Source organism: Lates calcarifer, linkage group LG10 (assembly GCF_001640805.2).
Source record: "Lates calcarifer isolate ASB-BC8 linkage group LG10, TLL_Latcal_v3, whole genome shotgun sequence".
Taxonomy (NCBI): Eukaryota; Metazoa; Chordata; class Actinopteri; family Centropomidae; genus Lates; species Lates calcarifer.
Window position 1 is genome coordinate 1620459 of NC_066842.1, and position 25501 is coordinate 1645959.

Below are 25501 nucleotides of genomic sequence, written 5' to 3' on the forward strand. Positions count from 1 at the left end.
AGAAGGTCAATGAGAGCCCAGGATGATATGACTGATTTACACATGGCAGCACGTAAGAAGAAATAAAAGTAAATAGAACATTAATAAGATGAAAAAAGTAAAAAAGAGGAACATACTTCTAAAAGAAAAGCAGCAAATCCTTAAAGTGGAGAAGCTGAAACCAGGAAATGTTTGGCTTTTTGTCTGAAAAATGATTTTAATATTTGTTTAAAACTACTGACACATTTAAAAAGCACAATAACATGTAGAAAACCAGAAACAGAAAAATGAGATCAACCAGCTGTATTTTCAGTTCAAATACTTTATACTGATGAAACTTTCAATCCCAACTTTACTTGATTATTAGTGGAACAAAGTGAAGCGTCAAATGTTGATTATGCCTCTGACTCTGCAGCTGTGTTAATGATGACGATGATGAAGTTGGACACATCACACCAACTGTAAATACTGAATATAAACATATAGAAACACATTGTATAATTAGATATGTAAAACTCAACAGTCAAGTCACATAAGCAAAACAAAAACCTGACAGGACACAGATCACAATGAAAGAGAGATGAATGAACTGAGTCCAGGATGAAACAACACAACAGAAACATGTTGACATGGGGAAATGTTTGGTTTGGTTTCCTTATAATTTTATATTCAAATCCTTTTTTCCTACTCTGGTTGATGAAATAGAAACTGCATCACCAGTATTTCTTGTGGTGCAAGTAGACAAGGTGTCAGAATGTATATTATATGTTTGTCTGTTGGTGTTTTTATCTAAATATGTAGCTTCTCAGTCAAACCATTCGCCTTCCTCCTGGCTCTGTTTGTTATTTCTTTGTGTTACTGTCATTTTGTTGATGTTGTATGGTCCTGACCTCACACTGTCTGTTGTTGTACACCTCTGTGTGCTTCCCCTGAGTGTTACCAATAAAAAAATGGAGGGAAAGTGAAGCCGTCAGCTTCCTCTGTAGGTGCTGTAAGAGAACCGACTCATCAGCAGGGGGAGGTGGAACCTCTGCTCCGGGTCAGTGATGGTGAACACAACCTGAAAACACACAAACACACACAAGAAACATCAACATGTTCAGGTGTTGATCTTCTTCATCGTCTGTTCTGTCAGATTTGGTGACACCTTGTGGTGATCAGTGGTCACAGCAGAAGTGTTTTCAAAAGCAGCTGTCGTGTGGATTAATATATTCATCTGTGATCAGCTTTGTTTCATTGTACATCATCATCATGTGGCCAAATCAGAGCATTTGATTATTTAAAATTAACATCCTGTTTGTGTGAGTGATATCCAGCTCACCTCTACATAGGGGTAGAAGGAGGTCTGACCCAGACTCTCCCAGTATAAACCGGTCTCAAAGCGCAGCTTGTACATGCCGGGGGTAAAAGCTTCTCGGCTGATGAGTCCTGGGCAGCGGCCATCTTTATTTGTTGTCCTAGAAATCATCAAACAGCTGAGTTGTGAAGGTTCATTAAAGCTCAGAATTATTTGTGTCTTTACTACAGTAGATTTCTGTTTCTGTCCAACCTGGCCAGACCTTTTCACCCCCAAGCAGGTATTCCTTTTGGCCTGCAGACATCACTCAGGGACTAATACTATATATACTATAGTCAGACTCTCCTACCCGACACTCAGCATGTTCCAGATCATCAGCTTGGAGTCGAGTCGATGCAGGGTGAGAGCCATCTTGGCTGCCGGGACGCCGTCTGCGGTGTTCAGGACGTGAGTGGTCAGAGGGCTGGACTCTGCTGCTGCCATGATCTGCTGGAGATGATGCGGACAGGTCAGTCTTTACCTGGATGTCTCCTACAGGTACATACGTCTTCACAGCACCACAGAACAGAACGATTAATGAAAACAAGATGGAGCAAGTGTCCTCTATATCAACCATCACAATCACAACATCATCAATCACAACACTATAATATAGTGATTAATGACCTTTGCTGTCCTGTACTGATAACTGAGGTACGGTGACCTGTGAGCAACAACATTTCATCTGTTGCATATGGTAATTGATTGTTTTCTCCTGACTGGATCCATCCATCCATTTTCTTCCACTTATCTGGGGTCTGGTTAGGGTTAGGGTAAGCAGGGTATTCCAGATGTCCCTCTCCCAAGCAACACTTTCCAGCAACTCCTGGGGGATCCTGAGGTGTTTCCAGGCCAGATGAGATATATAATCCCTCCAGTGAGTTCTGGGTCTACCCCAGGGATCTCCTCCCAGTTGGATGTGTCCAGAAAACCAAAGAAAGGCGTCCAGGAGGTCTGAACCACCTCATCTGACTCCTTTCAACGCGAAGGAGCAGCAGCTCTACTCTGAGCCCTTTACCCTGTCTCTAAGGCTGAAGCATTGTGATGGCCTGCTTCAACCTCTTTGTATTCATTGTTACACCACTGATTAACCAGCAGACTAAAGCTCTGTTCTCCTCAGTTAAACAAACTAGTTCAAGGACTTTGAGCAACATTTGACCCTTGACTACCCCTGTCCCTCCACCCAAAAAACCTCATGGCATCCAGCAATTAGAGTCATGTGAATGTGAGTCTTGCATTTTTGTGTGTTCTATTGTCAAGAAGAGCTGCTCCCCACTATTAAAAATGTAAATAAATGCAAATATATCAGTCTTAGATAGTTCCCAACCCAAAGACTGACCAACTCTGAAAACTGGAACAAATGACAACAACATGCACACGCACAGAAAATGGGAACAAAACATGGACAAAACACTCCACTCCACTTTCCTGAGGCAAATACAGAACACTCATAGACTGGTGGGTATTAATCTAATTAAAGTGCATTAACATGAAACAGAGAAGCCTCGTGTCTCAGTCAGTTTCAGTGTAGTTTGTTGTAGAAGCCTTACCTCCTGTGTGAACTCTCCTCTCTGCTGCAGCGACTTCATTCACCTCCCAAAACTCACCCAACCAGTTTAACCATCGCCACGCACACCCACCGCTCAGAGACACTTACCCAGCCTGCACTGCAAACAGATCAGGGTCAAAGGTCGCCCTGACTCTAATGAATCATTAAAACCAGCTCAGAGTGAAGCTTCAGTCAACAGCATGTGATCTATTGTTTGACTGTGACTGTCGTACATGATAAGGTTCTACTGATTTAATTAAAACACTGACTGTGTGGTGTTATATACAGAATGAATGGAAGGTTATAGTCCTGTCATATAATTTAGCTTCTTGCTGTAGCGTAACTGCCGTTTCAATATTTTTATGTGTTTTTGGACATCTCTGAAACAGCGTATTATCTGTATATGAGGCATTTCACCTCTTAAAAACAGTCATGCATTTTTTAAAGTTAATTTTGTCTATTAATTAAAAAGAGTATTTCTTATGACTGACAGTTAATCACAGTTTAGCACTTTTACCACAATATTTTCAATTACTATGCAAAGAATAATTTTAAAAATCATATCACTATTACACACATAAAGCTCCAACACCTGTTTTATGGAAAATAACTTTACTACACTCACATTAAAGTACGTTACATTCAGCACTGAGAACAAACACAAAAGCATCAACAGCAGAAACTACACTGAAGCTAAATGAAGTGTTGTCATATTTTTCCAAAATGATTCTGTACCTTCACTTACAGAATTTCTTATTAAAACATTTAATACATATATTTTTGTTTGGAAAGTTTGAAATAATGTTTAAGTATAAAGAGCCACTACTGTACACATAAATATTTTCAAGTGTCATTTTCCAAACTGACAGATATTTTACATGAACGCTCTGAACATATTTACAGTCACAGTCGTCCATATTGTCCAGCTGGATAAACATGTGTTTGACCTGGCAACAGTTGGTGTTTGACATAGTGGACCAATGTTAAATAATTAAACATAAATAAATATGTAATAAATATTACACACAATATTAATATGTATTTACACTGACTTAAAATAGCCAGATGTAGCACAGCTTCATTGTTTGACAGCAGGATGGAAAAACATAATTGCTGCCAAAATGTATTTATGGTAACACTATATTTTTTGTAGAGATTAAACCTAACAGAGGTAAGTCCCTGGATGTTGCAGTCTTTACTACATCTGTACTGGATCGAACAAACAGGTGGGTGAAAGCAAAAAATGTGAGGTTTTGTCCTGAGGGTGGTGCTGAAGGAAAGGTAATTTTACAGGGGGTCATCCAAACCAAACCAACCCAACCAAACTGTTTTCAGCCATTAACTGTTCCGTCAGCTAACCTGAACTAAACTGTTTTATTCATTAACTGATCTGTTAGCTAACCTTAACCACACCTTTATCTGCCCAAACTAATCCGTTAGCTAACCTGAACCAAACTACTGTATCTGGTAAACTGTTAACTAACACAAAGCCAGCTGTTTTAGGCACTGAACTCTTGGCTAACTTCAACCAAGTTAGCTGCTGAATTAAACCATAGGTAAACATACCAAACTGCTTAACAGCTAAACTGTTTCATCTGCAAAAATTTAGCAAAGCAAACTTTAATCAAACAGATTTAGCTGGTATCATCAGCTAACTCACTTTTACTTGACAAATTAGTGAGATAACTGGACCAAACAGTATTAGTTGAGGAATTGAACTGTAATGGGATCAGCTGTTGAATATGTAAAATTCACTTGTGATTGCTTCATGGTGGGAAAATGTCATCCTCCCATTTATATCCACTACATGTCATTTTCATTTCAGGAAATTGTCAGTCTATATATCAGTTTATAACTGATTACCAGAGTGAATTAGACAGTAAAATTCATCCAGAGTCATAAAACCACTCGCTGAGCCTTTAACACTGAACTATTATCCAGTCCTGTACACAGCTGGTTACACATAATGACAACAGGCCTGATGAGAATAAAATGTGTGATAAGGAGCTGCCAGCTGCTGCCACACTGACTTTACTAACATGGTTCAGAATGAAGTGGTTACGGTGATAAATAGGGCCAATATGATCTGTATGAAAATTTTGTTTTTTCAGTTTTGGTATAGAACATAATATAATATAGATAGAATAAGATAGACATCCCTTTGGTTGCTATAACAATAAGAGATCTCAGGATCAGGGACTGATGGTTTTTTGCACAAATCTGGCTGAACTACAGCTCATGAATTTGATACTTTTCAGTGGGTACAAGTTGTTGGATGAATTATCAAAATAAAAATCAAATAAATTTCCCACTGTTACAAATTACCCATTTGCAGAAAATTAAAATTTCTGTTCTGACTTTACTGTAGTTGAGATTCATGTCTGTCTGGAAGGTAGTCATCTAAAAATAATGTAATATCATCAGCATAGTGCCGTATATAAACACTTTAGGTTTAGTTGTATTGTCCCACGTCAGTGTGCTGGCATGGAGCATCAGAGCAGGGACACATGAGATTTTGTTGTCTCTGTGGACAGGAAAAAAGGAGTAAGAAGACAGTGATGGACAGATAGCGACAGGTTCAGGTGTGGAGGAGTGTCAGTCCGATGAAGTTCATGTTGCCAACACCTTCCATCCCAGCTGTTATCGATTGGAGTTTCTGTTTCTGGAAAACAAACAGAAAGAAAAGTCTGAAATGAGATGTCTGTAGATCTCCAGGACACAAACTGAGACTATGATCATCTCAGAAAGAAATGCATCCAGGTTCATGGTTAGTCTTAGTTTATTAGGAAATAATAAAAGGGACAGCTCAGAGGAAAAGTAGATCTGTGTTGCATTCGGATGCTTAATGGACAAATGGCCCCCAGATCGAATTAAGTACAAACTGTGCAAACAACACTTTACGTGACTGTTGGCCATTTTTACAAAGCATACCATCAGCTTTTTACCTCCAAGCAGCTATTGGTTTCAGTTCATTTCACCACTCTACAAAGAGCAACGTATTTGTTTTTGTGACGTCACAAACGGGAATGAACTAAAACTGCCTGCAAATCACAGCTACAAGTAGGCACAAATATGTGCAGTTTGTCTGGTGATATTCTATAGTTTTCTTTTTGTCAACAAACACAAAGTACAACTATTGTTGGCAAAATTGTTTTCAGTTTTGCAGGTGTTCAGATTTTAATAGTGCTAAAAGAAAAGTCAGAGGAATATCAAAGTTGTTGAAATTCATCCTGAGGGGAACATGAATGTTTTCATCACAATCCATTCAGTGGTTGTTCAGATATTTCATGCCAAACCAAAAATGTTGTTGTCATCATGGCACAAGAGGAGAAATCAGGGATCACCAAAACCATCAAAGATTCATCAGCTGGGGAGCATGAATGTGTTTGTGTCAGTCTGTGTAGTAGATGTGAGCATATCTCAATGAATAAGCACTAAAAGAACCAATATTGCTATACAAATGGTGGTGCAGCCAAAAAATCACCAGTTCAGGTTCTTAAAAGTGTCTCAGTTGGAGATTCGTACCTGAGCTGCAGCATCACAGGTCGTCGTCCAGATCAGACTGATGCTGCTTTATCTGGAAACACAGAGGAAGAAGCTCTTAACGAGACGCTGGGTCAGTTAAAACACACAGCAGTTAGCCTTCATTAACACAGCCTCCCTCATCATCATCACCATCATCACTATCATCACCACTGCAGCCACAACAGCCTCATCTCCACTGGAGGTAACACACACACACATATATTTTCATTTATCCTCACACTCCACAAAAATGCTCATTTCCTGTTCATACTCACACACTCGTTGCTTGCTTGCTGCACACACACACACACACACACACACACAGACAAATGGTAATTACTAACACCCTCTGTTATTCACACACACTCAGTTTCTTCCTGTCAGAGGAACAATGCAGCAGATTAAGGGCTGGTCTGTTCTCTGCCTCCGCTCAGATTAATGAGACAGCTTCGCTCTGTCAGGCAGGTAGGAAAGCCTGCAGGCTAATTCTATATCATTATGTTTCCCTGTAAAGAAACAGAAACACTGAAAGCACCGTTCCTCCGCTCGGCTGATCTGCTTCACACCGGTGAGGTGCTGAATAAAAAAGACCTGCGAGGCAACAGCAAACACTTCGTCCACCACAGGTTATGTAAATTGTCTGTAAAGACAGGTGAAGGGACGGACTGCGACCTCTAATTTTACTTTAACATCACCTACAGTAATACTCACTTTTCCTTCTTTTTAAAAAGTAATTCAACTACAATTAATTAAACAACAACTTCAGTTAATTGAATTTAAAAATGATTTTAATTAAATTCATCTTTACGTTGTTTTTATTTCTGTCAAAAATAGCAATATAACAGCTTTTCAAGTAGATATCATTAAAAATGAATAGTTTAGAAAAACTATTCACATTTCTCTGACATACATTTATCATGATTAATCAATTAATTAAGAAAATAATCGTCAGTTGAATTGATGGTGAGAATAATCATTCTGCCCCTGCAGTAAAAACATCACACACGAATGTAGATAAACAGCAGAGGTGAATCCTTCTGTTGAGCAGATGTTGGTGTTAATGTCTGACTGTCCACTAGAGGGCAGAATTACATTACCTTCTATAGTGGAGCTGACTGCAGACGGGCAATTATTGGGAAGGGTGTAGGAAGTTGAAGTAGGGATAGGTATCCTGTGTGTTGGGTGGTAGGGGTAGTGGGGGTAGTAGTGGTATATATTTACCCTGTGGGGGTAGCTGTGGGGGTAGTAGTGGTGGTAGTGCAGCGGCTCGTCCTCACTGGCCTCTCCTGGTTCAGGACTTTCTCTCTCCAGGCTGCTGACGGAGCCTCGGTGAGGGGAGTCCGACACACTGGGCTCTCTGCTCTTCTGAGGACACTCTGACACACACACACACACACACACACACACACACACACACAGCAGCATAACTACACCTGTGAGGACCATCACTGACGTCATGTTTTATTCGACCTAATAAAAACAGTGAATGACGTGCATTAATCCAGGACACTTTTGGTCCACCCAGGCACCCGTACTCGGCTGTATTAGCAGTCAAATGCCTACTTGTCTGACACACAGGATTTCTAGTGATTGCAACAGAGTCCAGAGCTCAGACCTGATTAATGAGGACGTCCTGTCATTCCTACATGAACCAATGGACCTCGGATTATTTAATGGTTTATTGAATTTCAACATGTTGACCTGGCCTCCAGACTCCATCAGGTCCAATTCTGATCCAGCATCTCTTCACCTAGTCTAACCTGGGTTTCAGATACAGACTCAGAGGTTTTTATTATTATGGACTGCAGTTTGCCACTAAACTGTCAAGTAGTTTTCTAATTTTGGTGTCAGGAAAACATTTGAATTTATCTAAAGAAGTGAAAACCATCAACATGTCACTTTGGATAATTCCCTCATCTTTTTATTCTTGTGAGGCCGAACCAAGAAAAATAATAAACACACACACACAGAGTGTTGGTCGACGACAAGATAACTCCCGGGCGCTGAAGGGGAGCTTATGAAAGGTTATGAGGCCGGTGTTTATCGCTGTTTACCTCACTGTCATAATCCACGCTCCACCGGCGGCAGTTTTGTCATTGAACCATTAGTCACAGATGCAGCGTGATAGCAGATCACATCTGATGGTAAACACTCCGACTCAGGCTGCATCGCCAAACGCCACCGTGCGACCCTCCCCTCCCACGAGAGATCATTTGCAATAATAAACTTCAATTTAAAGTTCAGTGGTTCTCCAGGAGGATTAAAGCTGAATCAGACTGATGTATGAGGCCGATATTGTTCTTTAATAAAACTGGGATCTGTGTCTGGTGTGACGGACGTGATTCACACTGACAGATTATACGTTTATTAAAAAAAGTTTGTGTCTGAACAGTTAAACAGGACAAAGTGTAAACAAATGCATCAGTTAAGTTTGCATCATGCTCAGAATTTTAAACTGATTAACAGATCTCAGATCAAACCTGAACAACAACTGAATCTTTTCATTTACATCCACAATATTTGTAGACAACAACAGAGCAGTTAGTTAGCTGGATATCTCTGGGCTTGAAGTCCAGCTTTGCACATGATTAAAACTACGAGAAACTTTTACGAGATCTCATAAAGATCTCGTAAAAGTTTCTCACAAGATTTTTCTCGAAGTCTCTTGAAAGTTTCTCAAGATCTTGCAAAACTTTTGCAAGCTTTTTCTCTAGATCAAGATTTTTCTCAATTTCTTATAAAAGTCTCTGGAGATCGCAAAGGTTTCCTGAGATTTTTCTCAAGATCTCGTAAAAGTTTCTGGAGATCTCACAAAGGTTTCATGAGATTTTTCTCAAAGTCTCTTGAAAGTTTCTCAAAATCTTGCAAATGTTTCTGAAGATCTCATGAGGTTTTTGCAAAATTTTCTCAATTTCTTATAAAAGTCTCTGGAGATCTCGCAAAGGTTTAGCGAGATCCTTCTCAAGAGGTCATATACTGCAGGGTCCAGTTAGATAACACTAATAATGCAAGACTGTTTAACATTTTACGAGATTTGCAGGACGACACACAGTGTTTTGGTCTGTACCTGAGCAGTCCTTCCTTTGTCTGTCCATCTTGTCCACACAGTCCAACAGACCGTCGATCTGAACCTTGATCACTGTCAGCTCCCTCTTTATGGCAAGAAGCTCCGCCATCTTCACTGCAGACAGACAGAGAGAGGTGGGGACAGATTTTTTATTTCCAATGCAGGCAACTAGAATTATATTTTAGATACTGATGCTTTAAAGAAATAGTTTCTCCAGTTTGGTGTGGAGGACGTTTGACGTTTGGCCTGCATAGATTCCTGACCTCGACCCCATCCAACAGCTTTGGAACTGGAACATCAGACTTTATGACCCAACATCAGTGTTGGACCTCATTGATGTGGCTGAATATGTTGTTTGCTGTGTAGTATATTGTTCTGTCTGTTAGCCATGAGAACAGGACCAACACTTCACCCCCAGCAAACATGAAACATACAAGATCAATCAGCTGCTGATGTGTTGATGTGTTTTAGGAGGTTTCCCTTCAGAATTCATCAACTTTAAAATCTGTATGGACCAGAGTGGTTTTACAGCTCCGTGCTGATGCAAATGTCATCCAGTGACCCCTGCAGGCATGAAGCCTGTAGTCCTGTGCCATCAATTACTCTCAGTGCTGCACTCCCACCTCCTTCCTCTGCAGGAGCCTTCACCCTCGCTGTGCTCTGTAATGGACCACCAGTGCCGCTGCAGCTCACAAAACGACCCTGAAAACTACTTCACCACCGAAAGCTTTTCGACCTCGGAAGCTCGCAAAGGCAATCTAATTTCCTTGTGATGGGGCGCAATAAAAACTATTAAGGCTTGTAATAAACTAGTATAAACAATTCTTATTTGCCATGCACTATTAACTCAGTCTAATTGCGAGCGCTGATAGGCTCGGCTGGGTTATAGCAAGGAGGAGAGCCCTGCGGTACAGAAGCTTTTAATGAAGAGACCATCTGGCGCCCCCACTCCTCCCCCACCCGCCTCCTCCCCCAGCACCCTGGGGCCCCACCACCGAGACGAGCCATCACATGAACGGGGTTTTAGAGAGGAAACATCCTCCGAGTGCCCCGGGTTTCCACAGGGGGCTCGGGTCAGATGCAGATTTAAAGATTTTCCTTAAAAAGGCAAAATATCACAGACGCAAATGTGAACACCCAGTCTCTTATGTGGGTTTGAGATTTAAATGCCTTTAATTGGACGGGGTTGAGGCGGTTTAACACACCTGTGTGTCGACCTCTGGCGTCGGCAGGGTGTCAGTGTCTTAGCCCTCTCTGGTTAAAAGCTTTTCAACATTCAAACACAACCACCTGACCTCTGCCTTCCACCAGAACGCGCTCGCAGTTATAATATTTATTTTCATCCTTTAGCTTCTGCAGCGTTGCGGTCATAACCTCGATTATAATGATTTTTGACGTATTCATTTGGTTCATCGAGGTTCAGAGCGGATCTCAGCAGATGGATAAAACTGCACGACTCTCTGGGCTCATAAATGCCTCTGAAAAACAAAAGCATTACCCCCCAAAAAAAGAAACCAACAAACAACATGTAGGGTTTGCAATATGTGCAATTAACATGCAAGTGCAAAAATACTGTGATGTAAAGAAGGCTGGATTCCATTCCTTTAATGGTCACTTGACAAGAAGCAGCTAGCAGCTCGAGTTAATTCTGACTTTTTGATTTTAAATCAAGAGTGACCTTTGAGAAGAGCGCACAAAAAATGTTCAAGAACAGTAATTATTTTGTATGTGATTTTCTGACTCACACCAGCTTATTTCCTGCAATTTTTCATTATTGTGAATGGTTATAGCCGCAGGAGGAGCTGGACTCAGATGCTGCACAGTGTTTTCTTCCTTTTTGTGTGTGTGTGTTGAATGCTCTAACAAAAAACAAACAAAAAACCCCAACAATTTTGGAGATGAACGAAAGGAAGTGGACAGAAACCTCTACAAATTTTCAGGTGCTTTTTTTTTCTTTCTTTTTCTTTTTTTCTGTCTCATGTACTGATCAGCCACAACATTAAGACCAAGATCACTCCCCGATGGCAGGGGCCTCCCACACCACAAAAACTGCTCAGAAATGCCTCAAGCAACACGACAAAGAGCCCAAGGTGTACCCAGATCCCAATCTGATCCAGCATCTGTGGTATGATCCGGAACGAGCCAGATCCAAGGGACCTCCCGAGTGTGTGAATACAACATCTCTCTTACACTTGGTGTTGCTGCTGCCGGAGGAAGGGGTGTGTGTGTTGTTGCTCCTGCTCGACGCTCTGCTGCTCTTCATCCTCAGAGCTGCTGTGGAGGAGGAAGAGGAGGAGGAGGAGGAGGAAGGACGGGGCCGTTTGATTGGGCTGGGCTCCACGGGGACCGAGGACGGGACGCGCTGGTAGTCAAACACCCTGAAAAAAAACACACACACAGATACAAGCTTTAAACACACACACACACACACACAGCAGACAGTCCCATAATGCACCACTGCCTGAGGCTGTGCCATGTTTCTGAAGCAACATGCTGCTTGTGACAGTTTTATCTCTGTAATGAAGTGGAGGATAATTTATGTCATGAACAGATTTAATGTTTATGTTTGTGACGAAGTGAAGAGCAGCTCAGTTTGTGTGTGAGGCAGCTGAAAGGCATTCTGGGAAACGCAGGAGAAACATGTAAAGCAGGCAGAAAGTTGGTTAATTACAATTACAAGTTCATGACTAAATACTGGACGTAGCTGACGGAGCAGCGTGGAGTCCACCCTCAGCTCCGCTGCCTCGTCTTCCTCCAGCTAAAGGCTGAACGTGCCAATCAAACTAATGGAGGAAGAAGTTTTAAATGAAAATATGCGACTCTCACAGCTGCAGGTGTGAATGTGACCCGATTACAGTCGACCCAGAGGCCTGAATACTAAAGAGCGGGCGTGAAGAGACAGGTCATCATTCATCCTACAGTCCCTCTCATCCATCTTCCTACAAGCAGGCGTCACTCCTGATACACCTGATACCTGCTGACAGTGTGTAAGAGTGTGTGTGTTGGTATATTCATTACCTTATGGGGACACCAGACTGTGGTTCAGGGTACCAGTGTGCATGAAGGAGCTGAACTAACAGCTTGTTTTCTACATAATTTAATTCTTTAAATATATGAACACACACACTATAAATTATTTTTAACTTTAATCCCCAATAAATGCACTATTCTCTCCTGTTTATTTGAGCCTTACAAATAAATGGAACTATATATTTGTGGGGTGTTTTTAAAGATTAAAGTCTTCAGTAGGAACCAATGGGTTTGGAAATGAATAGTGGCGATATAAAAAAAACACGTCTCCACTTCCTCCTAAAAATGAAGCTAAAATATCCCGAATACGAGCGCTGCCATCGTGTGCTGGTTACATCTGAGCAGCAGTGATCAGGGAGTGGAGCCATGGTATCAAATTCCTCCTGATATACCTGCCTCACAGTGGTGCAGGAATGAGTCCTAAAACCAGGAAGTCAGTTAGCATGTTAGCATGTTAGCACTTCCTGTTGTCAGTGTGTTTCTGGTTAAATGTCTGAAATAAGGTCTGTGGTTTTAACACAAGCTCAAGACATTTTCAGGTTTTATTCTCGGACATAAAATGGGTCAGTAAATCCCCCACTCCTGATGTTTGAAGCTTTTACGTGTCTTAAAAAAGGCGGTTGCTAACGAGTGTCTAAATGAGACTACAGAGGTTGTCGGGGACGTTAACATGAAAACCCATCTACTCACCAGTCCACCTTTACAGCCTCGTTGTGTTTCTACTCACGCTCTTTCAAACTCTCACTAACTTTCTAAGAAGAAAGGCTTTTGTAGAAGAGCTCAGAGCTAAATGAAATGACCAGTTGGAAGCTTAGTGGTGGAGACGTTGACGTCATGTGACCGTGGTGTAGTTGGTTTATAGCCTAACATTAGCTTCTTACTTCTGGAGGTTGGATTTAGGCCATCAGAACAGTAGAATAAAACATAAAAGTGTCAAAATCCAATGGCCATTGTGCTTTTGTTGAGAGAACCAGGGTGATGCTAACGTGTAGTTTGGTTAGCTAACGCGGAGGGGGCGGGGTTTATGACCTATAATGCAGCCAGCCACCAGGGGGCGGTTAAGCTATTTCAACTTCACCTTTTGGGGGGAGCTGTCATTTTTACACAGTCATTGATTTAAACCTTAAACCTTCTACCTGAAGGACGTTCTCTCTGCTTCGTCCACTAACCTACTACATCCCTTCATTCTTATAAAGGTATTAAAATGATTTATAAAGAAATTAATTGAGAATGAAAGCTGTGCCGTTATTATGTAGCTGCGGTTGAAAGTCGTCTGAAAGTGAATTTTGGTCTTAAACCTGCAGCAGCTGTTCTCTTTGAGTTACCTGCTGGAGGTGAGCTGAAACTTTCTGAAGGACAGAGCAATTTATCTTTAAAAAAAAATACGGATAACAGGAGCTGATTTCATTTCTTCAAAAAAATCCCACATTCCTGCATCTCTCTTTTTTCTAACAGGCTTCGGTGGCGTGTTGCTGCTCGTGTTTCCTCCCGCGGTCGTCGTCGTCTGTCTGATAGACTGTGTTGTGCTGTGGGTTGAGAGCTGACTGACAGCTCCAATTTGATGCAGAGGGCGATAGAGGAGGCGATGGGGAGGACGACGAGCAGCCTTTCCTCTTCCTGTCAACCTCTGCTGTCTATCACAGCAGCCATCTACAGCTGGAGGAGGATTGACTGCAGGGGCAACATGAATACACTTCATCTCTTTCACTGTCACACACACACACCTGCATTCACCCACTCAGTTCATTTCAAAAGACGCTTTAGTGGCATGAAAAATACATTTACACTTCAAAGGCCGGAGGTAAATAATAACATGTGTGCCATGAAATACATGGAATAATGTTCAGGGGATTTTCACCTGAAATGAAAGATTACATGCTGCTCTGTGGAGTATAGGGAATCCTCTGTGTGCCGGAGGTTTATCAAACAAGACTTTTGACGAGCCCCACCCAAATCTGGATTCAGCAGCTGCTCCTGGTCTTGGAAAAACCAGACTCCAGTCAGAACATGTGGGCTCAGATCAGGTGAGGACCAGAGTTGTGTTCTTACATGATCCCAAATGGTTCTAGTGATTCTCAAACTTTCAAGAATTTGTATTCATTTTTAAGATACACTTTTTAGATCTTTGTGGTTTCTTACTATAGATTTTAACTGGATGAAGGATTTTATTCATCAGACGTATGGATTGGAAGTCAGGACGTCCTGTGTCCGCAGAACATTATCAGAAAAACACTGATTTTTAACTTGAAACTGTTTTTATTCAGTGTTTTTACTGGTTTTAATCAGCTGGTCTGTTTGTTGTGGAGAGGAGGAGACCTCTGTCCATAAAAACCTCCTGAGCGTCTGGATTGTAAGTTATCAGCCGAGGAACTGTTAGCAGCAGCTCGGCTCAGCAGAACCACATTAAAGAAACAGTGACTTTTAATGTGAAACTGTTTTAATGAGGTTTTTACTCATTTCAGTCAAAGGGTTTGTTTGTTTCAGAGAGGATCAGACCTCTGAGGATAATTTGGCTCCTGGTAAAAACCTCCTGAACGATTGAAACTGAGGGACTAACTCCTAACCTCCTAACCAGGAGAATCTGACCGCAGTGATGGCGAAGACAACAACTCCCATGATCCCAAGTGTTAGATTTGTCCTTATTTTAAAGGTTTTAGATGATTTTATTCATATGTTTTCTCCCAGTTAAACGTAACTTACTAAAACCTTATATAAGAAAAACTAAAAATAATCTACAGATCAGTGCTAAGAAAGGTGGTGGAGAGGGTAAAAGAAAAGCTAAAAACAGACAACTCCTAATTCAAAGAGGACAGGTGTTTTTTTTTTTTTGTTTTCCTGCCGTCAGGTCTGACGGAGCCTCAGAGATGTGACGCCTCCTTATAGAGTTATTTTTATCAGCTTCTTATACGGTTCAGGATTCTTGCTTTTCTGTGTTTCTCTGAGGAAACTTTGTGAACTGTTCTGTAGGTGAGTTTACTGCCGTGACAGAGAGGTACAGGAGCACTGCCGAGGATTAACACACCATCAGCAACTTTTCGATTTGTGCGTTTCTATGACCAGCACACTCCCGTAAACACACACTCAGACCCCCTGCTGTGTTTGTCCCTGCAGTCTCAACACATCAGGATAACAGGTGAGTGTATGAATAAGTGTGTGTTGGTTGACGGGGGCTACTGTACCTCGCTAAGCTGATAATCCGCAGCCCAGCAGATAAACGCCTATAAATATTTACAGGATGGCGGTGTTGACACGGCCGGGCTCCACAGCTTTACATCCTGTCTCACTTCATACACTGGCTGAACAGTTTACAGCTCACAAATTGAAGCTGTGTAATTCTCTGGGAAAATAAATAAATAGAATACTCCTGATCATTCCCGGCGGGCTTTTCAGAGAACGCAGCGAGCATGAAATATCAGCTCAGAGGGTCAAATATTCTGTCGCATTTGGACGAATGCTGTTGAGGTGCACAAAATAAAGTTTAAAAAAAGATTCACAAGGTGCGATCGATAAGTTCTAAGACTGTTCCTGTTGTGAACAAACAGAGCACGTGCAGCATTCTCTGCATTACATTGCACGATCAACATTTGGACATGTGTTACAGGTGATTTTGCGACCACTTGAAAAAGCAGCATCGTATTAAACTCTGTGAACTTCATATCGAGGATCATCACCGATGACGAGAGCTGGGTTTACGACCCAGAGACCAAACGGCTGAGAGCATGGTCGTCGTTCTCTTCAACATTTGTGTGGTTGGGTCAGATTGTCGAGTTCTTTGGCATCATTCTGAGGCATCAGAGGACATTCAGCACAAACAACCTGAACTATGGCATGAGGGAAACTTTTTGTGGCTGCACCAACATAATCGTTGCTCCCCACTTGCCTTTACTTTGGCTTCTTACAATTTCTTCCCAAAAAAGCAGCTGAAGAGTCATGGATTTGACTGACTGGAGGAGATCCAGAGTGAAGTCCATAATCTCGTTGTAGGGATCGTTCAAAGCGTGGCAGGGGCTCTGGGAGCAGTGTACCTCTGCACAAGGCGACTACTTCGAAGGAGATAGCGTCCAAACTCAAGTCAGAAATGGTTTTAGCTTGTTATAGACGCCGTCTCTGAACTTTCCGATTGCACCTTGTACACTCGCCATGCTGAACTGCAGCCTGACTGACTGGAAGTGGAGTGAATATTACTCCTGATCCCTGCAGACTTTGGAGAGTTTGGTGAAGTTACACAACTTTCAGTTCCTGTTCGTGTTAATACCTTTATTCTACCTTTTGATTAAAACACTTTTATTATCTCCAGATTCGTTTTTATGCTGCTGTCAGGATCAGTGTTGGGGTGACACTTCCCTCCGGTCCGACCTCATCCCTCAGCGCTGTAACGTCACACTACTTCTTGCTTGTTAAGAGAGTCCAGTCATTATTCACTCAGGAAAATGTAACACAGGTTGTTTCAGGTGACGTGAGGACGGTGTCAGATTGTCCTGCAGCGACTGAGCCGACCAGAGCTGCACTGTACAGATGAATCAGCTGGTGCTTCTCTGTCGGGGTGTGAAATGGGGGCAAAGTGTAAGGAAATATGTGAGGAAAAGACAAAGAGGATGATGCAGACGAGTGAACAGAGAGGAGGGAGGGAGGGAGCGTGGATGGAAACTGAGCAGAGCGTTTATCTGAGCGACTGCCGGCTGCCAACACACTCGTTTTTCATGCTGTCAGCCTCCCTCTCTCTGCACTCGTCTGTTGTTCCCTCCGTCCTCTGCTCCTCTCTTTCATCTTCTGTCTCTTACTCTGCAGCCTCCATACAGTCATCCTCCTCCTCCACCTGTCCTTGGCAGCCTGCAGTGATCTGTGTTTTCAGCCCGTGGCGGGGCAGCGAGCTGCTGTCAGTCCACCGCTGTTTGGACGATTCTGCATTTTAGTTTAGTCTCTTTTTTTAACCTTTATCTGGGGAAAGTCAAGTGAGCAGGTGAGGTTGCTGTTTTTCAGAATCACTTTGTTTCACATTCACCACCAGCACATAGAGATGATTTCACTGCAGACAGAGAGGACAGCACTGGACATTAACATTTCACTAAAGCTTCTTATAGTTAAGAGTCCGTTTTAGTCCATTTACAGACCTTCTCAGGGCTTGGAGTCACTTATGAAGCTAAGTTAACTTCATTTGTGAGTGAATTCTGTTCTTTGTTAACTGCTGTTTGATGTAAAATGAGTGATGTTTAAATTAGAAAATACCCAAATAAAATGACACTAACACACGTACAGATTAATTTAACAGTTTCTGTCCTCTCGTCCTCCTCCTCTTTCCCGCCTACTGTTTTACATTAATCTCTGGCTGATGCCACGTTCCTGATTGTCAGGTTCATTTTGCTCTTTTCTTTTTATTTGTGGTGCGTAGGTTGTTTGTCACATGCTTATATCACAGAGAAGACGGCAGAGAGACGACGGTCTGCAGGTTCAGGGACCGGAACATGAGCTTGGCTTTTTACTGCACATTTATCAGGCTTTGGCTTTTATTAAAACCTTCGACACCTTCTCAGCAGCTCAGGTGAGTTCAGGTGATGGAGGAGAAGCAACAGGTCAGAGAGAGAGGAGATGATTTATAACAAACTCTAACTGCAGCTTGTCAACAGTAAATTGCTGTAGTGGCAAATTTTTCCAACAAACAGCAGCAGAGAGAGTGTTGTTGTTTTTTCTCTGTTGTCTAGAAATTGCTGAGTCGTGTTTGTACAAATAAGAGCCGTGTCACCTTCACTGCCGTCAGGGAGTTTTACAACCCGTGAATAAACAGCAGAACTCCAATAAAAATGAGTCTAGAGAAAAGCTAATGACTCTCTCCTGTGTTACTGAGAACTACAACTGTAGTGATGAAAAAACATTTTAATAAACAACTTGAAAAGTGAATCTTCTGTTGAGTTTAATGAAACCGACTCAGGCTGTTTAACGTCCTGACAGAACGTACAACACTTCTGCAGGAGATGCAGGGCACCTGAATCTCTCAGCAAACTGTTGAGTTGCATCGTGGGTAATGTAGGCACCAGGTTGTGACCAGGAAGAGGAAAGCATAGAATAAAAAAAGACGATATCTCTGGTTCTGCTGCATTGATTTTAATGTCTCTTTAATTCTTGGTTTGAAACCAGAATTGTTCGGCTACTCGGTGACTGAAAAATAAACTATCAAAACAAAGTGATACAATAAGAGTCCAAGGAACAAATGATGAAATCTTTGAGCCAAGAAAAGAGAAGAACGCAGACTGAGGCCGACTCAAGACGACAACAACGGTTCCATAAAACACTTCGGTCTTACAGTCCAGTCCAGTGTGTTTGTATGTGGTGTGTAGTTTGTGTTGAGCAGCTGACAGCAGGAAACGCTGCAGTGGTTCTGCTACAGGAAACACAAGGACACGTAAAGACGACACTGTCACATGATAACACACACACCAACACACCAACACACACTTCATCCACAAACTGAAACTTGTCTGTAAACTAATCTTTACCTCTGCTCCTCCACTTCTCTCCTCACACTCTTTACTTTTAATTTACTTCTAACACCTGAATTTTCTCCATTTTGCTGCAGCACATCCCTCTGTTTATCCTTTCTTCTATCACCCTCCCTTTCTACCTTTTGTTTTCTTATTGAGTAAGAGTCTGAACATTTTGTTTCTCCTTTCCCCTGATCCTGTTGTTTCTTTACAGTCACACACAACACACACACACACATACTCGACAGCATATGGTTTATAAAATCTGCATCAGTTCACTCATGTCTCCTGATCACTTACTGATTTCGATTTCTTGATCTAATATTATTTTAATATTTACAGAATTTAATGTGCTGTCAATTACAGAGGAAAGATTTAGGATTAAACTATCAGCCTGTAACTGATGATTTTCTTATTTACTTCTATCACCTGTCTTTTTTCCTCCCTCCTTCCCTCCCTCATCTCCCACCTCTCCTCCACCCTCCCTTTATTTCATCCCGATCTTATTCCCTCTCTCCTTTTCCCTCTCCCTCTTTCACTTCACCTCCTCTCTATTAAATCCCTCCATCACAGTGGCTAATATCTGTGATCTGAATCTGAGAAATGAGAAAATGAAGAAAGTGAAAGTAAACAAAACAAAGTAAAAACTGAGTGAAGCACACACACTTCTACTTTCCCATTTCATTTTCTGCATCAGGGCTGTTTTAATTGAATGTAATTTAGTTTAGTTAGATTCACTCACACACACACACACACACACACACACACACGACAAAAGTTGTACTGCAATTTCATTTTCTGCATGAGAGAAAATTTAACTCAGTTTAAACTCTTTGTTTTAATTTGTTTTCTTATTTCCTCTCTCCTTTCACGTGCAGCTAACGGCCCTTTGTTTGTTGTTAGCCGCTGTTGGAGCTAACATGGCGTCCACACCGTCACTGACTTCATTCACTGCAGATAATATTGTTCCACGTATATAACGGCCAGTTGATTTTCATATTGGAGGGGGAAGATAGAAAACAGAGGATGAGCCTTTTCCTGGTTTAGGAATAAGAAACCGGAAACAAAAAACAAGCCGTTTTTAGTTTGTTGTTTGGAACGATGAAATCAGAAAACAAAGAACAACTAGTATTTTTACATTTTTGTTTTATGCTAACACAGGGAAAATGAGAAATCAGTTACGGGTTTCGTTGTGCGTTAAATTATTTTTATTATTCCCCGGAAGTCACCCAGTGAACAATAGCATAGGATCCCCGTAAGCTAGCACAGTCCTTTTCTGTGTTGCCCAGCTAAGGTGAAAACAGACGACCTTAACTAGTTACTTTTGTTATTTTTGTGCAGCACAGAAAAGGACTGACAACACAAAGTGTGGTCATAGCAGGGTGGTTCTTGCTCATCTATTTTCACCTCAACTGGGTGACGATAGCTAGCTAGGTGAAAAACGAAAATCGAACTAAATGTTTTTTGTTTCCGGTTTCTTATTCCAAAACGAAAATCTATTGGCCGTTATGTACAAGGACTGACATTAAGGAGCTGCACTGTTCCTGTGAAACAGGGCAGGTCTTTATCTGGACCAGGACAACAACAGGTGTAACAACAGCTTTTACTATTTGACCTTTGTCCTCTTGCTTTACAGTTTTGTGTCACAATATATCATCTCGTTAAAGACCTTTTTGTCTTTTAAACTAAACCAACTTTTCCTCTGCAGCAATGTACTAATTAAAAAAACTAAATATTTTTTGTCTTTACATGTTGTCGTTCTCCTCATTCTTTAAACTTCTCTCTGAATCTTGTTCTTTATCTTGTGTCTTCATCTTCCAGTTTTTCTTTACCATTACTCTTTCTATTTCTTTACTTATCATCTCTAAACTCTTCTTTTTCTCTCGCTTCCTTATCTGTCTTTCTCTTTTCATCTCACCCTTTCTCCCTCTCCATTATATATCTCTTTTTTTCACTTCTATCTCATGAGGGATTCAATAAATCCTGGTGATGTGATTTTAATCGTCTGTCACTTCCTCTCCTCTCTCTCTGATCTACAGTGTTTTCTTCTGTATTACTATATTTTCTCACAGAGTGTGAATCTGTTCCCCTCTGTGTTTTATTTCCATGCAGAATAATCTAAAGGGAGGGTGGATGGAGGGCGGAGGAGAGGCCAACAGCTGTGCTCATCCTCGCAAAATGGCTCTTCAACTGGCTGAAAGCTGAACACAACGAGGTCAAACATGGATCCGCTCATGGTTTTCATCTTTTCTTGGAACGGCAAACAGCTCTCAGAGAGAGGCGGATCGTCTGCTAACCTCCGAGTCTCACGCACGCTGCCATCAAACCGGAAATCACCAGAAATAAATGGAGACATGAAGCCGTTCGTGATCTCAGAAGGCGACCAATTTCCTCCTCTCAGCTGAAAATGTGCAGTCACAGCCACTCAGAAAATACTTTTAGGAGCTGTTGAAATGCTGAAATGCTGAGATGACATCTGAGGTCATCCAGAGCTGCTGCCTCCATCAAGACCAAAATATCATTTTCCAGGAAGCTTTAATATGAATATCTGCTCTGTTACTCTGCCTTTCTCTGTCAGACAACTTCTGCTGCTTTCACACATGCACTGGCAAAGCTGAACCTTTCTACATTAGCCAGAGGAACTGTACGTGACAACGCAAACATCCAAATCAGCTGGGAATTAAATGGACTTTATTCTGCAGCTCCCTGTGTAATGTCCAAGCTGATGTCTGAATACAGCAGGTAACTGACCGGACAATTCACAACAAGCGATTGGGAGAGATGGTGTTTCTATCCTCCCTCCTGGTCTCCTGCATGTTCTACCCAGGCACCAACGCTCGCCAAAACCAAACAGTGTATTTCCAGTAGGTGAGAACACGTCTCACATGTGAAAAGGCAGCTCCGGGAAATGTCTGGACCTGACATATGTGAAACCAGATTCAGTGGCAGGCTGTGTCTGTTCTCTCATGAGCCTGAAGTTTACGAACAAGCTCTGATTGTTGCCAATATAATAGCTCACAGCAACATGTTTCCATGAGTCATTTTTCTCATTCATTTGCTGGTATCGTGTTAAAGTTCTAGTGCAGAGAATTGAGAAGTCATTAAACACAACAATCTGATTTTCTCTCGTCTGTTTTTCAGAAATCTCTTGATCTTTGTTACAGGTGCGTGGGTGGAGTAGACAGGTATGAAGGGTACACTGTCTTCACCCGCTCAATAAAGAACATTTAATCCAATGTTTCAAAGACCTTTTGACTGTGATGTAATATTAAATGTTCTTCATTGACAAAATGAAGACACACTGCACCTCTTTCTCTTTACTGTTTGAAATACTTTTATGCAGTTGAGTGTTTCCTTGAGGAATCAAAATAAATACGACCGGTCTCTGTTAGCCGGAGATAAGTTGAACCTTTCTCAACATCCTCACACTGCGAGTCTTTAAGCTGTGTTGTTTGTACAAACCCTTCAGAGCGACACAAAGCATCCAACAGATGTTGTCGTACCTGTTATAGTGGTCATCAGGGTATCTGTCATACTCGATCTCGTAGTCAGATCTGAGGAGAGAAAGCGATGTAAAGGTTACAAACCGCAGTAGATGACATTCAGCCATCCTGATACTGGAACAGGAAGATGAGTAAAATTAGACAAGAACATAATTTGTTCACAGAACAGGCCAATGTGCTGATATCTTGTGTGTTTGTTATTTAAAATATTGAGTTTAGGATTTGAGGAAGACAAAACGAGATAACGATGAGGCCCCGCTGATCTCCAGAACGTCTTCAAAAATTAAATCCCTATCAAGACAAATTGGAAAACGCGCTCTCACCTAACTTGTTTGGTCCAAACCAAAACAGCAGGTGTGAAAGGTTCCTCAGACCACGGACCAGACCAAAGGAGCAAAATCTGGTCTGACCAAAAGACGTGGTCTTTGTCCGGATCAAACTGAACCATGCGTTCATTCGTTTTTTTGATGGTTCTTCTTTTGGAACAACTGGCTCAATTTTTGCCACGACACAGACACATATCAGCCAATCAGAGCATGAACAATGTATTTCCATTATCTACCTGGTCAATAAGACAGTGGATAATAAATATAAGATATATTTTAGTGTCTGAACCTTTTCACTGATAATAGTAGAAGCATGGTTCACCACTGCAGCCAATTGTGTTCAGACCATTAACCTGACATTACTCATCTGTACGCCCACTAACCGGCGTCTTTCAGCAAGACCTTTACTGTCAATTAAAATCTGCTCAGGCCTGTTGGTTGTTGGTTTTTGTTTCCTGAAATCCAGATCAGACACATGACAACACTCTCCTGACTGAGGTGCAGCAAATCTGAAATAACCTGAGGTAACACCTGAATGTTTGTTTTTCTCGAGGCTACAGTGTGGTGACTCTGGAGCAGCTCCACAGGCTGAACTGAGCAGATGGCATTCAGTCCTACTTATCAGAGTCAGAGCGCCTCTGGGCAAGGCAGCACTGTTTCTATTAGGTCAACAAAACCACAGACAGCTGGTACAAGTTCTCATTTTCACACTGTCAGACTAATACTAGGTGTATAATGGGTGCTAAACTGTTAGCATGTGAGCCAGACAGTCAGGTAAACATGGGTCGTCCAATGTTGTCCCTTTTTCTGAGGACAGTCGACATTCTAGTTTCCCTGGAAGTTGGTGCAGATGTAGCCACATCATCCCTACATTCAGTAACTTCACCTCTCTAGAAGAAAAATCTGTTGTTCTTTCAGCTTCTCTTTAATAACAACAGAGAGGAGGAGAATGAACTCCAAGCCCTGGCACTATTTATCCACCGAGAAGGAATCAATAGCCATCTAACACACACCCTCTCTAACTGAGGACTCAGACTAATAAAGAGAAGACAGGAGGAGATAGAGCCGGGTGGCCAGAGAGAAACAGAGGGATGGACAGATAAAGGTAGAGAGAGATAGAAAGGTAATAACTCGGTAATAACTTGGAGTCAAAATCCTATCTTCCCATTCTTCTGTCAGTAGTCATATAATCGCTCCTGCTGCTGCCATCATTCATCTTCATCAGCCATGATGGGTATTAATCAGTGTTTAACGACGGTATCGATCCGAAGCCGACTCGGTGTGTTCGACTCAGCCGTGCGTCTCCTATTGAGCTGTGTAGGAGCAAACCTTTAAACATGACTATTGATCTGCAGGACGGCCCTCGCTCCTCTGAGCCGGGATCACACTAAATGACTCTTTTATGGCTCGCACTGCTGCTTTATCTGTGTGATTAGCTCTAATATTACAGCAGCAGCACCTCGGAGGACGGTCCTCGCTGTGATTACGAGCCCGTAACAGGCGACACAACCAGGCTACTCAAGTCTTCATAATCCCTGTAAAAAATGTCCTTCAGGCTGTTTTGGATTTTATACACAACAATCTGGGCTCCTGTCCATGGTGGTGCTGGGGTACTTTTCCAAATCGACCGATTTCAATTCACCTGACTAATTTCACAGCAGCTCCACAAGCATTTAAAGAGCCTCCTGTTATAGGGATTCAATTAAGATGTTGTTTAACTTTGATCTTGTTTGAGTGGGAACACTTAACATTCAAAACCCATTTTCTCCAGGCAGTCAGAGAGTAAAGCCTGATTCAGATGGGATTCAAAGATATTTTGAATAGAACCACTGGGCTTTCTGTGGAAAAAAGAAAATAACTTGTGTCGTAATGAACACTACTGAATGGAACCAGGATCAATAGATAGTAAAGTGATTGGACATGTACTTTACTAATCCAGAAACAGTGGATTTAAGGTGGGCACTGGGCATGCAGAATTGAACTGCTCAACAGCTGCTAGCAAAGACACCAAGGTCACCAATGTTTGTAATTCATTATCCATGTTGTATTCACCACTGGTAGTTAAGGCTGATACTGTTTGGGTTCCTCTGGAAAAGGTCGCGGTCAGCCATCACGAGTCAGGAAGATATGTTGTGCTGATAAGACAATCAGAACATGTTCAGTGTAAAGCTCTGAAAAATCAACCTCTGAAAAAATTGTACGGTCTTCTAAACAAAATCAAAATGGGAGTAAGAAAGAAAAAAGAAAATCGGAAAACTCACAGCGTTTTTTACAGTGCGAAAATTAGTACCAACCAAAGAAACAATGCAAAAAAAAAAACATCAAGAAAAAGTTAAGCTGAATAGAGTTCTACAGTAACTCAGTAAGCATGAGAGGAGGTTGTTAGTAACCAAACCAGCACTCCCTTCCCTGGGCCACAGCAGCCCCTTATAAACCCATAGCCCTCCTTCCAGGCTCCAGAATTAATAGGAAAACACATTTTTTCCTCTAACAATGCCTCTAAAGGCTCCACAACACAAATCTAAATTAAACAAAAATTAACTGTGTTTTTATAAATGCAGTTCCTTTCATCCACAATGCAGGACTGGAAAATTTCAGAGAAAATAAACGAAGACCAGAAATACATATATCAGCTTGGTCACATGACCCCGAAACCCGCGAGAACATGGCATATAATAGCGGCAAATGCTATGCCCCCGTTTTGCCGCCT

At 41.7% G+C, this 25501-nt stretch overlaps 2 protein-coding genes across 4 annotated transcripts in view; both read right to left on the bottom strand.

The window, feature by feature from the left end:
- Positions 1–179: 179 nt before the first annotated feature.
- On the bottom strand, positions 180–3005 carry LOC108872660 (5-hydroxyisourate hydrolase). Of its 3 annotated transcripts, XM_051073137.1 has the most exons (5): positions 2866–3005; positions 1626–1765; positions 1301–1436; positions 920–1039; positions 180–447 (listed from the first exon to the last, which is right to left on the bottom strand). In XM_051073137.1, the coding sequence occupies exons 1-4, from the start codon at positions 2902–2904 to the stop codon at positions 950–952; spliced, it is 405 nt and encodes a 134-aa protein (XP_050929094.1). In that variant the 5' UTR covers positions 2905–3005; the 3' UTR covers positions 180–447; positions 920–949. The 3 variants fall into 3 exon arrangements, with proteins under 3 accessions (XP_050929094.1, XP_018515976.1, XP_018515977.1); XM_018660460.2 differs by lacking the exon at positions 180–447 and having other exon boundaries at positions 519–1039; XM_018660461.2 differs by lacking the exon at positions 180–447 and having other exon boundaries at positions 519–1039; positions 1626–1762; positions 2866–2977.
- A 454-nt stretch (positions 3006–3459) lies between these two features.
- The window catches only part of LOC108872678 (RNA-binding Raly-like protein), a 40774-nt gene continuing 18732 nt past the window's right edge, over positions 3460–25501 (bottom strand). Inside the window, exons 3-8 of the mRNA XM_018660486.2 lie at positions 22466–22516; positions 11647–11834; positions 9457–9570; positions 7611–7765; positions 6390–6441; positions 3460–5526 (exon numbers count right to left, since the gene is read on the bottom strand). Coding sequence (XP_018516002.1) covers positions 6403–6441; positions 7611–7765; positions 9457–9570; positions 11647–11834; positions 22466–22516 — 547 coding nt within the window. The 3' untranslated portion in view covers positions 3460–5526; positions 6390–6402. The remainder of the gene's footprint in view (positions 5527–6389; positions 6442–7610; positions 7766–9456; positions 9571–11646; positions 11835–22465; positions 22517–25501) is intronic.